General features: G+C 57.6%; 3 protein-coding genes across 8 annotated transcripts in view; 1 reads left to right on the plus strand and 2 right to left on the minus strand.

Annotated features, from left to right (window-relative positions):
• Window positions 1-1,448, minus strand: part of GTF2F1 (general transcription factor IIF subunit 1) — a 15,755-nt gene extending 14,307 nt beyond the window's left edge. Inside the window, exon 1 of one of the 3 annotated variants that reach the window (XR_003370230.2) lies at window positions 1,051-1,448. Coding sequence is in view for 2 of the 3 variants with exons in the window: in XM_024200020.3 (XP_024055788.2) it covers window positions 1,051-1,129 (79 nt within the window). In the remaining variant the exon portion in view is untranslated. The remainder of the gene's footprint in view (window positions 1-1,050) is intronic. The other 2 variants (XM_024200020.3, XM_024200021.3) reach the window with 2 other exon arrangements.
• On the plus strand, window positions 239-4,745 carry LOC112106654 (adenylate kinase isoenzyme 1). 2 transcript variants are annotated; one of them, XM_024200024.3, is made up of 5 exons: window positions 239-805; window positions 2,504-2,703; window positions 3,191-3,304; window positions 3,670-3,864; window positions 4,379-4,745. In XM_024200024.3, the coding sequence occupies exons 1-5, from the start codon at window positions 634-636 to the stop codon at window positions 4,445-4,447; spliced, it is 750 nt and encodes a 249-aa protein (XP_024055792.2). In that variant the 5' UTR covers window positions 239-633; the 3' UTR covers window positions 4,448-4,745. The 2 variants fall into 2 exon arrangements, with proteins under 2 accessions (XP_024055792.2, XP_024055791.2); XM_024200023.3 differs by lacking the exon at window positions 4,379-4,745 and having other exon boundaries at window positions 3,191-3,758.
• A 1,466-nt stretch (window positions 4,746-6,211) lies between these two features.
• KHSRP (KH-type splicing regulatory protein) overlaps window positions 6,212-15,086 on the minus strand; it is a 21,956-nt gene continuing 13,081 nt past the window's right edge. For 2 of the 3 annotated variants that reach the window (XM_026660575.2, XM_026660573.2), the window contains 10 exons: window positions 14,563-14,661; window positions 14,261-14,363; window positions 13,161-13,261; window positions 10,908-11,049; window positions 10,642-10,802; window positions 10,403-10,521; window positions 9,488-9,576; window positions 9,172-9,369; window positions 8,518-8,595; window positions 6,212-8,355 (listed from right to left, as the gene is read on the minus strand). In XM_026660575.2, the coding sequence (XP_026516360.1) occupies window positions 8,144-8,355; window positions 8,518-8,595; window positions 9,172-9,369; window positions 9,488-9,576; window positions 10,403-10,521; window positions 10,642-10,802; window positions 10,908-11,049; window positions 13,161-13,261; window positions 14,261-14,363; window positions 14,563-14,661 (1,302 nt within the window). In that variant the 3' untranslated portion in view covers window positions 6,212-8,143. The remainder of the gene's footprint in view (window positions 8,356-8,517; window positions 8,596-9,171; window positions 9,370-9,487; window positions 9,577-10,402; window positions 10,522-10,641; window positions 10,803-10,907; window positions 11,050-13,160; window positions 13,262-14,260; window positions 14,364-14,562; window positions 14,662-15,086) is intronic. The other variant, XM_026660574.2, reaches the window with a different exon arrangement.

The raw sequence follows: 15,086 nt of genomic DNA on the forward strand, positions 1-15,086 counted from the left end.
GGGGGGGGCACAGGGCCCGTCGCCCCCCGGGTGGGGGAGGGGGGACACGGGGCCCGTCGCCCCCGGGGTGGGGGAGGGGGGGACGCGGGGCCCGTCGCCCCCCGGGGTGGGGGATGGGGGGGGACACGGGGCCCGTCGCCCCCGGGGATGGGGTGTAACTGGGGGGGGCACGGGGCCCGTCGCCGCCTGGGTGGGGGAGGGGGGAATGCAGCTGCTCTTACGTTGGATCCTGGCCCGGCTGCGCCTGCCCCCAGCCCCGGCGCCAAGGCCCTGCCCCCAGCCCCATTGTCCCCTTGGGCCCTTCTCCTGCCCCTTGCCCGCAGTCTGGGGGGGCAGACGGGGCCACTCAGCCCGTCCGGAGATCTCGGAGCCGGGAATCTAGCCCCCTCCCCTGGGGGAAACTGAGGCCCAGCGAGTCGCCGAGCTGGGAGGGGCCCCAGGGGTCCTGGTTCTATCGTTCTGGTCACTAGGCCACGGGCTCTGGCCTCCCCCCACTCCCAGCACCGACTGGACTCGCCCCCCGCGCATCCCAGCACCCGCTCAGCTGCTCCTGTCCCCAGGCGACAGGCCAGCTCCTGGCTGCCTTGTGACATCAGAAAGCCCGGCTGGCGAAGCAGCAGGGCCCGGGCTAAAATGGCCAGATTAGTTTTACACGGGCGCTTGAGGGCTGCAGGCCAGGCCAGCACCTTGCGGGGGCCCCCCGGGGAAGGGAGTGCAGCGGGGGAACGGTCTGTGCCCTGGAAGATGGGACTCTGCCAGGCCCGGCTTCCTAAAACCGCCAAGCCTCTGAATCCTGAACTGCAGGGTAAATGGCCAGCGGGCTCTGGGGGCATGGCGGGGTGGGGCTTTCTGTGCTTTCAGGGGGCATCAAAATGTATGAAGGGGTGGGTACGTCTTGCTGGTGAGAGCCCAGGGAGCCAGGGCTCTGGGTTCCAGTCCCAGCTCTGGGAGAGGAGTGGGGTCTAGTGGTCAGAGCTGAGAAGGGACAAATCTGCCCAAGCAATGGAGAGGCTGGGCCCCGATGGAGGATTTAATTTGTTGTCTTGTTACCGTATGACTCTTCCGGGAACTCTTGCTTCGGCCAGCAGGTCAACAGAAGGCATTTGGCTCCAGGAGGAAAACCATGCATATTTGCTAGCAGCACTTTAGCTTGGCTGGGATGTAGGGGGAAGACGCTGGTCCGGGGTGTACCCTGATCTCACTGCAATAGGGACGCTGGATGTTGGCTTGGAGGGAGCATGGGGGGGGGGTGAAACCCACCAGCCCGGCCTCGCCACCTGGAATCCAGCTCCCGTGGGTGATGATCAAAACTCATTCCCTGCTTGGCGCAGAAAGTCCGAGGGAGGAGATGGGTGCACATGGAGTGGCAGTGAGTGTGTCCATCTGGGCCAGGGAAGGGGGTGGGCATGTGGCAGCGCGTGCCGGCAGCGCAGCGTGACTGCATAGGTAAATGCCGGGCCTCGGAGTTACCAACCCAAGCCTGTTCACAGCATTAAATTCCTTTGGAGAAAGAACAACGCTCAGTAGCTTCAAACGACTACACTGGAGCGGTTGGACTAGGCTGGGTTTTCTAGGGGCTCTCTTCGCAGGTTTAAGGTCAGGCCCGGCTCCTCCACCAATTTATCCCGGCTAGAAATGAACAGAGCTCAGCTGGTTCTCCCATCTGTGTTCTTATCTGGCCCCTCGTGGTAGCTGAGGGGCATTATGTAGCCCCTAACTGCCCCGGCTGCTAGTTCATTGTACGGAGTAGAGATGTCTCTAGAGAATGATTGAATGCGATTTATGGGGTGGCCGGTTCACACCAAAGCCCCTTGGCTTTTATAAACAGCTCAGCAGGCATTTTAACCCTGGCTGTCACAGAGGCCTTGCTCGCGGGGGCAGGTCCCAGCGAGGTGGCTGCTTTGTAACAGCTGGCAGTAACTGAAAGGCCTTGGCCCAAATTCTGCTCCTGGTTCTACCCTTGCCATTCCTGGGCATTGACACCAGAGGGGCTCGAGCTGTGACTCCCATCAGCCAGCATGGCGACTCTAGTTCCTAATGGGGACAGCCCAAAACCCACCAACTAATGGGCCCCTTATGGGGGTGAGCGGTGGGCCACGGAGAGCAAGCTTGCCACGAGAGGGGTCTCTCCAGGGCCAGGTTGAAGCACATTGGTGGCAGTAGTGGGATACTTACAGCGGCGGCTCTAGGGCAGTCGCCCCCGCTCTAAATTAACGAGGGTTTTCAGGAGCTGATGTCTACTGCATGGTTGAGATGGGGATGTTACCACACTGGACCGGACCAGGGTCCGTCTAGCTCAGTGCTCACTGTCGGGCACGCCAGGTCCCTTCCCCTTAGCTTATTTCCCCATCGAGCAGCAGCAATCGTGCCTCTTTCGTGCCCGCAGCCACCCCGCTCTGGGCTGGGATCTCATCAAATGGAGCAGCATCAGGCTTGTCCAATGCGCCTTGGGAGATGCTTGTCTCACCCCTTCCCCCTGCCCAACCTCTGTCTCTCGCCGCAGAGATGCTGAAGTCACAAGTCATCATCTTCGTGATAGGAGGCCCGGGCTCCGGCAAAGGGACACAGTGCGAGAGGCTGGCTGCCAAGTACCAGTTCCAGCACCTGGGCATGGGGAACCTGCTGCGGGCGGAAGCCAGCGAGCCCACGCGCCAGGGGCGACAAATCAAGGACATCATGCTGAAAGGAGCGCTCGTGCCTTCAGTGAGGCTCCCCTCCCTCCCTCCCTCCCTCCCCTCACGGATTGCAGCACCCCCAGATCCCACTCATCAGCTCAGCACCTGGCCCTTCCTAGGGGCCCCAAGAAATGTTCCCAGGCTGCAAAAGAGCCCTGCGAGTGCGAGAGCCTTCCCCCGGGCTGCAGGGATCAGCCGCCCGCTGGCTCTCACTGCCCTCTGCCAGCGCCAGGCTCCCGGCTCTGCCTCCTGCCATACCTAGCCACGCTCATCCCTCTCCCACGTCCTTTCCCGGTCTGGCTCCAGCCCAGCTGGTGCCTGGTAGAAGGAGTTTGCTGGGGCTCGGCTGCCCCACTAGCAGGCACCTGGGAGAGGCCAGGAGCTGAGTGTGGGTCTGGGGTCCTGGAGCCTGAGTCTCGTGGGCAGGGGGAGGTGGGGCGCTAGCTCACGCAGCCAGGGGTGGCTCCGGCCAAAGCCCTTCCCCCCCAGCGCTGAGGGGGCTCCTGTCTCCCCAGGGCTTCGTCCTCGACCTGCTGAACGAGAACCTGCTGCAGAGAGAGGAGGCGAAGGGCTTCCTGGTCAACGGCTTCCCCCGGGAGCTCAACCAGGCCAAGGACTTTGAGCGCGTGGTAAGTGCCCTGGGGGGAGGAAGGCCCAGCAGCCCCTGGCCAGAGCAGGGGGTGGGCTGTGTTGACACCCAGGAGGTAGATGTGGCATGTGGGAGGCAGCATGAGGCATTCAGAGGGGCTGAGCACATGCTGGAGATGCAGCCACTTCTCCCCCCTTCCCTAACTCAGACCCAGGAGGGCTCCGTCATGGGCTGGCACTGGCCCGGCTCCCCCCTTCTCCAGGGCCTCTGCCCCCACCCCATCCTCTCGCCTTGCACGGGAACGTCCTGGTGCCCATTCCTCAGCTCCCCCCTCCGGTGTCTGGCCAGGGAGCAGCCTGCCCGGGTGGTGCTGCCCCCCTGAACGGAGGGGTTACCATGCCACAGGTGGGGCGTCCTCCCAACTTCGTGATCGTCTTGGACTGCTCAACGGAGACCATGATCCAGCGGCTGCTGCTGCGGGGCCAGACTGGCAATCGGGCCGACGACCACGAGAGCTGCATCCGCCAGCGGCTGGAGACTCACTACTCGCTGTGCGAGCCCGTCATCAGCTACTACCAGCAGAAGAACCTGCTCAGAAACGTAGGTGGGGGGCGCCCCGAGACAGACCTGCTGGGCATTAACCCCTCCCTTTTCCCAGCAGAGCCCATTGCAGGCAGCCCTGCCGCTGGCTGCCTGCGGGGGGGAAGGGCCCTGCCCCTCTGAACTAGGGGTTATGGCCCCTTCCCTGGCACAGCCTATGCCAACAGCTTCACCCACCCCCGGGTTAGCAGGATCTTGGGTTCCGCTCACCAGGCGCGTGGAAACATCCTCCAGGGGCTGAGCGCGTGGGCAGGCCCCTCGGGGCTGCGCGGGGAGAGGGCCAGAGCCAGCCCGCGTAGGAGCTCAGTGTCAGCCGGGGGTGGGAGGATGGACCTGGGCTGACCAAAAGCTGCAAACACCCAGCGGTTCTGAGCAGGGCCTAGTGCCGCATGCCCCCAGCACAGGCACAGCCAAGTTTCCCGGGGGGCGGGTACTGATGCCAGGGGCAGGGGAATAGAGCTGGGGGCCCCATGGCATGGGCTGCTCCCCCCCAGCTGCTCTGTTTGTCCTGCAGATTATTGGTGAGGAGCCGGAAGACGCCATCTTCGCAAAGTGCTGCTCGGTGATCGACAGCCTCCGCTAGGCCAGGTGCCTGGTGCCCTGCCCGGGCCGCCCCGCGGCTGGGTCTGTGTTCAAATAAAGGCTCAGCTTCGGGCCCTGGCCCTGCGCTTGCCCTACGCGAGGCGGCCCTCTGCACCTGCCCCACCCCATGGGGCTCAGGTTAGGGCGTGAGCACCCTCTGCTGGCCCAGAGCTGACCCCGCATGCAGGTCCCTTTCCCAGAGAGGCCCTTCCCCATCCCCAGCCAGGCAGCCAAGGTGCCTAGTGCGGCAGGGGCCCAGCTGCACAGAACCAGCCAGCAGGAATCCAGGGCCTTGCAGACAAGGAAAGTATCTGACACAGGCAGGGGAGCCAGGCAAGATGGGTCTGGCCTAGGGCAAAGAGCGAATGACTCCGGGACCCTCCTCACCCCAGGGGAGGGGAGGGGAGATGGCCACAGCTCCACCCCGCTGGCTGCTTTGAGTTGGGCAAACAGCGCAGGGTGCGATTCCCTCCTCTGCCGTCTAGTGCAGCTAGTTACCTCACCAGCCTCCTGGCCTAACCCCTAACTCCCTACGCACCGGGGCAGTAGCTACAGAAACATCCTTTTGCTGCACCCCCCACCCCCTGAATCAGCCCTATGCCTTTCCACATCAGCCCCCTTCCGAGGAGCAGGACAGCATGACACAAGACAGCCGGGCTGCAGAGCGGGGAGGGTTCTTCTAGGGGGACAAGGGGCAGCCAAGACAAGACCACATCCATCAAAACACTGAGTTTATTACCAAAAGTCCTTTTGTTTTTCCAATATGTGACTTCAAACCCAGCGACATGTGAGTGAGGAGAGCCCCAGCCAGGCACCAGCTTTGTACAGAGGTCAGCTTTTGAAAGAAACACGCTGTCCACACAACACACACATTGCACACGGGTCATACAAAGCAGAGTCTTAAAAGCCAACAGCAAGGGGGAGGGGGAGAGAGACACTCAGCACAAGTCACAGGTTAAGGAAAAAAATACACCAGCAGCAGGTTGGTCTGCCTGTGGGCTGAGTGCCTGGGGAGAGCTGGAATGCAAGGCCCCACGAGGAGAACAGTTCTCTCTTCCCCCTGCGTCACCCCAAGCAGGGGACCGGCCAGCGGGCGGATGGGAAAGAACCTTTCCAAAGCTGCTTTTGATAGCCAGCGCTCTCCAGCCCTCCCTGTATGGGAGCAGTGTCTTACCCGGACCCTCCAGAGCGAGTCGGGGAAGCAACGGGTCCCCCTCACACGCATCTGCTTGGACAACCTCCTGCACGAGCCGGAGAGTCCGAGCCGAGGGAGGTTCATCTGTCCGTAAGCAGAGGAGGGTCCAGTGCTTAGGGCATCAGCCTAGGACTGGGGAAACCAGGTGCAAGGTCTGACCCCCGAGGAATCTGGCAAGTCACAGTCTGTGCCTCCAGTGGAGATCAGAGCTCTGGCCTGCCGCCCAGGGGGGTGTAGGGACTAACAGGGATGAGCGGGAGGCGTTCAGGTACTACACAGATAGGGCCAGCTAAGGCCTTACCTAGGCAGGTCCATTCCCACTGCATCAGAGGTGAAACTACAGCCCCTTGGGATTGCTCAGAGACCAGAGGTGTTGAATGGACCGAGCACAGCGCCACTGGTTCCTCAGAACAGGCAGCAGAAGCGATTCCTTACCCCATGGGGTAACTTCAGCTCAACAGGCCAGATACCCCGCTGAGGGGCAGCGGCATAAAGCCCCCCGTAACAGGCAGCACCCAGGGCGCACCGTATCGCCAGTTGCTCGGTTTGGAAACAGTGCAGCAGAGTTGGTTTCAAAACAAAAAGAGCATTTTATTTAACAAAGCACAATTGCCCGCTCAAACTATAAAAAAACCACAGGAGCTCCTAGTTCATCAGGTTTTACAACAGCTATATCATGAGAACAATCCGCTTCAAAACCCTATGGACAGACAGACAGATGCCACCCAGCAGACACAGGCAGGTTTTGTTATCATTTATTTGTGAAGTTAAAAACAAGCGGTAAAAAGTAAAAACTGAGCGTACAATTTTGTTTGTTTCAGTTTCCTCTTGAACAGACAAAATACATGACAGACCAGTCCCAATTGTGGGAAAATGGGAGGGGGAAAGGGGTTGTTTTATCTGAAACACCGACACCTTATTCGAGGAATGTTCCAACTCTAACTAAAAAGCAGAGTGATTTTTTTTCTCCTTGTAAAGTTTTTTATTTTTTTTTTTTAAAAACAAAACGAAAAGAAAAAACATGTTACCCTGAAATCGACGTGTGTTTCAGGAGGGCTGAGTTCTTGCAGCAGTTTTAGTTCGCTATCTTCTACAGCTGGCTCAACATGAAGGATTCAGATATTTTTATTTTATTTTTTTATTTTATTTTTATTTTAAAGAGACTCGAAGGAGGAGCAGCCGAGGTTCCGCTAAGAAACCCAGCAATCAGACCCAGGGGCCGGCTCCCTTCCCCAACAGCGGCCATCTCTCTTTCCAAAAACAAAAAGGGTTTCACAGGTGGGAAGTTCACATTCAATTCACTGAGCCTGCAAGGATCGGGGAGAGAGACAGGAGTCAGTTACCCCTGATAGACACCGCTACGGACGGAAGAGTCCGAAAGCAACACAGGGTCCCCTCTGCTGCAACGGCACTGGCACTGCGCTGCCAAGTTGGGGAGTGGAGGGAAAACTGGCCCTCGGCTCCCAACTCCCCTGCACACTAGGAAATCCCACCACGGAAGCAGGGTGTTTGAAAAGGGGAAATTGGCAGGTCAAGTCTGGAAGAGAATCTAGGTTTCGGAAGCAGCAGCTTTGGTCAGTCCTGAAGATCAGATGAAAGTCTTGGCCTGGGGAAGCATTTCTAAAGGGGGCTGCTTGAAATTCGGCATATTTAGGCAGCTAAGTGGGTGGCACGGAGCCCCTAGCAAGACCAAGTGAATTCACCAGGCGCTGCTGGAAAAGTCACTTAGTCAGGTGCCTAAATGTGGCTGAAACCGGATTTTTAGGCTTCTGCTTCTGAAGACTGTGGCCCTAGAATGTAACTGCTCAGCCTGGCGCTAGGCCTGAGACCCTGAGAGCTGCAGCAGGCCAGGCGAGAGGCTGAGCGGGAGCCAATCTAGCTCCCTGGGTCAGCGAACAGCCGCTTTCAGTCCAGCGCTGCCGAGCGTGCGCTCACCTTCGAGAGGAGAAGCTGGTCAGAAACTTAGGCATCTGCACCCAGGTTCTCTTTGAACGAGTTCCCCTGGTTTGACGCTCGCTATATTCCGACAGCTCTGCAGCCCGATCTCCCCGAACTACTAGTGATCCCTCCCACATCCCCCAATGGATAAGACAACCCCTAACCCTACGAAGAAGTCCTAGCTCCTGAAAATGGACCTGTGAGCCGGAGCTAAGAGCCCAGTGGAAACTGGAGAATCTTACCAGTTCTGTCCATTTCCCTGAGCTCCCATCTCCTCCGACCACCCCCCCAGGTGTCTACGGGTCAACGTAAATCCACATGAACAGCGTGGGTCTGTGTTGCCACCTAGTGGCGGATCCATAGAAGAGGTTTACGAGTCTACTACTGCCTCCAGCTAATGGACTGGGTCCTTTAGCTCAAGCAGTAGACGCTCATGCTTGTAGGTCGAGGTGTCCTGGGTTGAATCCCCGTCGACGACCGATGTGGGAGCCGGTGCACGAGCACAAAGATGCCGCTCAGGAAGCACTTCCCGTGGGACCGAGGGTCTCACCCAGGCAGGAGGAGCTACAGCTGGGGGTTGAAGGCAGGCAGCGGGGCACATGGCCGATCACTCACCTGCTGTCCCTGCTGTGTGGGTGGCGGCACTGGGCCCCCAGCCCCCGGTGTCTGTCCGTAGTAGGCAGCCTGCTGTCTGTAGTACTCTGCCCAGGCTGCGCTGTAGTCTGGCTGAGGTCCCGGTGGTGCCCCTGGTCCTCCACCAGTAGCCACTTGAGCTGCTACGATGCGGCAGGGGAGAGAAGGGTGGGGGGAGTCAGTGACTCCAGGGGCACAGGGCTACCCCTCCCCCCATGTCTCCAATGGTCAGCGGACAGGAGCTGGGCTCTCCTCGCTGATTCACACACCCACCCCCGTCCATAGGAGCTCCAGGCCTCACTCACCTTGTTTCTTATAATATTCCTCCCAGGCTTTCGTGTAGTCCTGCTGTGGGGGTGCCCCGGGCTGCTGGGGTTGCTGGCCTGTGGGCAGAGACATGCATTAGGGACCCCGGACAGGTGGGCGAGGGGAGTGAGCAGCTGGAGAGGGAGGAGGAGTCAGGCAGTATTACCGCCCCCTTTGCCTAGTGGGGTTGAGACCAGCACGAACTGGCATCTCTGGCTGGGGATGTTCACACGGATTCTGCGGGGCACGTTGCTAACTTGCTGGGTCCGCCCCATGGTCCTTTCTCCACCTGACCTCAGAGACCTTCCCTCTCAGAACAGGTCTGACTGCTCTGTGCTGGGGAAATCAGCCCACGGCCTGTCACTAGCACCACCCCCCGCCCACGCATGCAGCCAGGCCTGTCTGCTTCAGCCCTGAGCAAGAGGTACCTGCCTCTGGAGTTCAGTTCTCAGGACCCTCAATGCTCAGCCTTTGCACTAGGGCCTGTCAGCGTCAGTGCTGGGGTCACAAGGAACTGGGCTGAGCCCCTCGATTCACTGCTGCCATCCAGCACAGCGCTCTTCACCCGGGGCTTAGCTGCGCTAGCTCTGGATAGCACCCCCTCCTCCCCGCTATAGGAGGAATGATTCCCCCAGGACAGCCCAGGGCATTACCTAGTTTTTTGTAATACTCCTCCCACGCTTTAGTGTAGTCGGACTGCCCGGCTGGGGGCGGCTGCGGCGGCTCCCCCTGAACGGGGGGCGCTGTGGGAGCTGGTGGCTGCCCGGGCACAGGGCCAGGTGGCTGCTGGTAGTAGTGCGAGTAGTACGCTGCCCAGGCCGCGTTGGGATCTGCTGCCGCTGCTGCTTTGCCTGGAAAGGAGCCACATATGAGAACAGACCCTGGCCAGCACGTGGCGAACAGGGCTGCCCGCCCACCTGCTCCCCAGAGCCAACCCTACCCTCGCGAGGGGCAGCTCTAGGTACTTACTTGGGTCATGAGGGGCCGGAGGCTGCCACTGCGGGTAGGTGTTCCCCCAGCCTTGGGGTGGGTATGGGTGGGGGGGAGGAGCCCCAGGGCTGAAAGGAGAGCAGGAGACACTGATGAGGAGGGGTGACAGAAGGCACTGCAGAGGGAGGAGCAGAACCCCGCTGGGACACGCTGACTGGGAGGGTGGGAAGGCCCCTGTACAGCTGGGGCAGCCCCCTGCTCATCTCCCCAAAGCATGGTCCTCGGATCCCTGCTGCAGCCCCAGTGGGGGACAGGCAGCCCACAAGAGCCAAATGGGCCTGAGCTGGTCCCTTTGACGGACAGAGGCTTTGCTCTGCTCCCTTTGGTCTGTGTTTGACCAGGGCCTGGCACAGCAGGCTCCAGGGTAGTGACAGGGCTCCTTGGTGCTGCCCAGCTCTCGAGGATGGGAAGAGGCCGGCTGACTCTGGAGAGCTGGTGGGGTTACCCCCACCTATTTTACACCTCCACCAAAGGGCAACCCAAGACTACTCTTCCCTGGTGCAGACTAACTCCCTGCAGCCCTGCTTCTGGTCCATCAAGCTCCAGCACCAGGTCTCTGCCGGCTTAGCCAGTCTCCCATCTTCCACACCTGGGGCGCTCGCAGGCCGAACAGGCCAGGAGGAGCAGGGGCCTTTGGCTGGCAGCTTCCCCAGCAGAACTTAGGGTTATTTTTTTTCTTGCTCCCAAACTGGAAGGATGGTCCAAAGTTCGGGCACTAGACACTATAGGGGATTCCCTGGACACTAGGGGAGCAGCCCCTGTCAGGCCACCAGATGCCCCTGGATTTATTGCTCAGTCCACCCCCTTAAAGACAGACCACAAGCACCTTTTTGCAGCATGTCGTGCACTCCCTCCCCCGCCCCCCCCAAGGAGGCAGGAGATTCCAATACTTACTGAGGGGGAGCTCCTGGTGGCCCTGGATTGAAAGGTCCTGGGTTGAAAGGGCCCATTGGGCCAGCAGGGCCCGGGGGCCCTCCAGGCCCAGGCCCAGGTCCAACTGGGCAGAGGGGGCCCTGGAGAGAGGAAATAATCCGTAAGTGCTGAGAGCCACGATGCCCCGGGTCAGCCTCCAGTGCTCTGCTGCCCCCTCGCTGTGGGGGTAGGTGGAAGCTGGGGGCACTCCCCGCACCCACCTCGATCTTCTCCTCGATGAGTTGCTTGGCGTGGTCGATCTGCTGTGGGGAGCCGCGGATGATGAACAGTTTGAAGTTGGGGTCTCCGTTGGGAGGCAGCTGCCGGGAGATCTCGACGAACGCCCCCGTCTGCTGGTTTATGGCTTTGACGTTCTCCCCGCCTGGAAGAGAGCGTGGAGCTGTGAGCTCTGGCTCTGCTGGAGCGGTGGCGGGGGAGACGCCGGGAACCGCTGTATGAAGAAGAGCCGATGGCAAAGGGCACTCACCTCTGCCAATGACCAGCCCACACTTGTGAGTAGGGATAGAGAAGGTCATCTCTCCTCCAGGAGGCCCCCAGTTACCCTGCCCTCGGCCACGGCCTCTGCCTCCGGGGGGCATTCCTGGGCCAGGGGGACCCGGCGGGCCACTCTGCAAGACAACAGCAGAAACAGCTTCAGGGAAGGGTCACTGGCAGCCAACTACAGCGGTGAACATCTTGGCACTCGTGCCAGCGGGGGGGGGGAGAGAATCAGTCTGGTGGTTCAGGTGCTTTTTGCTTTAAAAGCAACGCACTGAGGGAGGAAAAGCGGGTATGTGCCAGGTCCTGAGCCCCAGAGAGCACAAAGAGCGGTCACTTGGGGGCAGGTTGTGAGCATGGACTGAAAGCCAAGAAAATCTCACTCCCTCTCCCTTCAAGGTCAGGTTCTCAGTCGGCCTCTCCAAACACACGTTCTATAAGGTTTGAGCGGATACTTTTTACACTCTTACAGTCAGTTTAGAGAGGGGTAGGCAACCTATGGCACGTGAGCTGATTTTCAGTGGCACTCACACTGCCCGGGTCCTGGCCACCGGTCTGGGGGGCTCTGCATTTTAAATGAAGCTTAAACATTTTAAAAACCTTATTTACTTTACATACAATAGTTTAGTTATATATTATAGACTTATAGAAAGACCTAAAAACATTAAAATGTATGACTGGCACGCAAAACCTTAAATCAGAGTGAATAAATGAAGACTCGGCCCAGCACTTCTGAAAGGTTGCCGACCCCTGGCTTAGAGGGTGGTCATGAAAATCTGACATCTAGGTAGGTGCCACCATCCTGAAAGGGTTGAGAAATGCCCCTTCAGAAAGTAGTTTTCTGCCTGGTTATTTAGGTTCTAAATTCAGGTCCTGCCTGTTGGAAGGCTGGGACCAGAGCTAGTGTTAATGACGACAAGAACAAAAGCTACTTGTTAAGAGGGACAGATTTTTAGGAGTGGGCTAACTGTTTTTGTACAGCTTTTTCTATTGGTTTGCGCTGGTACAGTTAAAGTGGCACTGCCCCCTACTGTGGGCAGTTCTCCTGGTACAGCTATTCCCTTATGGGAAAGAATCATAGACTATCAGGGTTGGAAGGGACCTCAGGAGGTATCTAGTCCAACCCCCTGCTCAACGCAGGACCAATCCCCAACTAAATCATCCCAGCCAGGGCTTTGTCAAGCCTGACAAAGGGACCAAGCCATACTGGTATGAAGCACAGATAAGGGGAGGCAGTGTGGTCTAGTGGAGAGAGCACTGGCCAGGGACTCAGAAGCTCTGGGTTCTCTTCCCAGCTTTGCCCTGCGGCAAGTCCTCCTTGTACCTCACTTTCCCCATCTCCTTTGTGATCTATTGATAAGAACTAAAGGTTATCCTAACAGCATCCATGCTATGGGTTGCACTGGGATAACTATTTCAGTAAGAAATAAGGACACCTGAAATCGTTAAAAATCAGTAAAGATTTGCCTTGGCCCCGTCTACACCTACAATTTAGCTCGACCTAGCTAGGCTGCTGAGTACTGTAGCTATGCTGACCAAACCCTCAAAGGAGCGGCTAGGGCACCAGAAGAATTCTTCAGTTGACCTAGCTCCTGTCTCTCGGAGAGGTGGATTACGTACAGCAACAGAAGCTGTGTCACTGTAGGAAGCGTCTACACTAAGATGCTACAGCTGTGACACTGTAGCTCCCCTAGTGTGGACATGCCCTGAGTCACCATGTAAGTGTTTCTGTTAACACCTAATTAACATTTTGATTAAAAAGAACCCTAATTTGCAACACTCAGCTTTTCAATTAAGGTGTTAAGAGCTTGCAATAAACAGAGCTGCTATCTCCCACGGGTCTGCCAAAACCAGGGAAGACCACACCGTCCTGATTTGTTTTTAAATCTAGAAATAAGTAGGAAGAAATTTGACTCTTCAGGCCCCCTTATACATCACACAGCAGAAAAGTGGCGGCACAGGTTCTCTTTTTAGGACTCCTGTGTTGGTTAAAGGAACACCCGGACAGCCAGACTGGATCAGACCTGAGGCCAGCCTAGCCCACTATCCCAGCAGACACAACCCCCAAGGTTTTGGGGGAAGGTGCAAGAACCCCACAGCAGCAGGGTAACCTGTCCCATGGTAGGTCTCGTTCTGATCTACCAAGCTGCTTTGAGACCGTCTCCCTGAATCACTCTATTCACCAGCTAAGGAACACACTGGGTGGGGTCAGCCCCTCCTAGGGCACCCCAGTGTTACCTACCCGAAGGCTCTGCAGGAGGTCGTTTATAATCCGGGCAGCATGCTCGCACCTGTCTGGGGGCCCCATAATATGGGCGATCTTCTCAGGACCTGTCCCATCATCTGAAACAAGCACAGGAGCCAGCTCAACAAAGCGAGGTACCCATTGCCATGCCCGACTCCTCGAGACAAGGGCTCTGGACAAGCGCCAGGCCCCAGAACACTTGGCATTAGCAGCAGACGAGGTTTACCACTGTGGTCACAGCAGTGTAAAAGAAAGTAGTAGCATCTCTGCAAAATAGCATCCCCTTGCCCCATCCTCAGCTGTGGCACTCAGGGACCATGGTGAAGAGGGCTGTATAGACAGGGTACGAGTACCAGGTGCCAACCTCCTGGATTAAGACTATCTAGACAGCGTAGACCATGCTAAAATGGGCTTCGTCTGCCTTTTACGCATGCATGGTGCCCGTTTCATTAACGCAGGATCAGTGGGTGGAAGGGCAGGTGACATGTCCAATCAGCCTGAAGAAGCAGATGGCTAAAGTGGTATGTTTAAGCTATGTGGGAAATTAACCTCTTGAGTGAAATCTGCTCTATGCATAAAAGTTCTCTCCATTAAACAACTGCTCAGAGCACAGGATTTGCCACCCAAGGTCAACCACTGGTTCCCTAAGCCAGGTTATCCGCCTCTGGAAGTGGCTGATACCTGCTGCTTCAGGAGGCGGCCACCATCCCATCCCACTTTGCATAATGCACTGGGCTATTTGCACTCATGTGGGGGGGGGAGACAATTCCTTCCTGACCCCTTAACCCACAGGCGAGAGACTGGATAGGCAATTCTAGGGATTTTTTCCAAGGAAAACAATCTGTCTTATTGGTTTTCAGGAAAAATACCCTCCCCGCCCCCCCAAAAAGTCTAGTATGGTGCGGATATGAATGAGGCACTCTGAAGGGATCACTGAATGATGCAAGTTACAGTATCGACACCCAAGGGAACCTGTGTGCAGAACCACCCAGGCGGAGTTTTTGGCAGATAAGAACCTTGATGCTTAGCCATGCAGGTGATGGGTTTGGCAGGATTCTCTGGGGAAGGGGAAGAGGAGAGCTATTTAGGCTTCTGACCTTGCTTGAACTGTATCCGAACTCCAGCATCATTTTGTATTTTCTTAATCATCTCTCCGCTACGGCCAATCACCACCCCGACAGAATGCCTGGGCACAGGGACCTGAGCAAGGGCCAAGAGCAAAATTAACTGGAGAACAGGAAACACGGCTAAGACCGAGGAAGTAATTTCCTAGAACACTAGGCCCAAGGTTGTGTTTGGTGACCGCTGCCCCCTACTGTCAGACTACGTAACATCCTCCCTTGACAGAACCAGCAGCAGGCAGACTTTCCCCCAAACTAATGCGCTACATCGGTCTTACATCTATTCCTCCACCGATCCTGGAACCGTATTCGTTTCGGTCACCAAAGCCTCCCTGGTCACGTTCTCGCAGGATGTCCATCACCATCTCGCATGCTTGCTGCAAACAAGGAACAGCAACATGAACCCAGGGAACCAGTGACCCCCACGCTGCAGGCCCGGCTCCCAGAGTAAGCAGTACTGACTGAGGCTCGCATGGACCATGGGGCACCCAGCCAAGAATTCCTTCTTTAAATACATGGGGACCATTACCTAGCTTAAGGGACTTGAATCCCAGGGGCCCACACAGAAAGGATCCCAGTGGTCCCGGTAAGCCATAGCTGCTACCAAGTGGCTGGGAACAATGCTGCTCCAGTGAAAAGCCACAAGTGACACGCACCCCCCCCGCCATGTTGGATAGTTCAGGCACGCACAGCTCTGTTCCCGGTCTCCTGGCCAAGGCTGGGCAATTCCCAAATTTGCCCTCCGTTCTTTCTACCTAGCCATGCAGGTACTATTAGGCCACTGTAGCATAGCGCCTGCTTT

The sequence above is a fragment of the Terrapene carolina genome, unplaced genomic scaffold, assembly GCF_002925995.2.
Source record: "Terrapene carolina triunguis isolate 2854851 unplaced genomic scaffold, T_m_triunguis-2.0 Scaffold833, whole genome shotgun sequence".
In the NCBI taxonomy this organism is placed as follows: domain Eukaryota; kingdom Metazoa; phylum Chordata; order Testudines; family Emydidae; genus Terrapene; species Terrapene triunguis.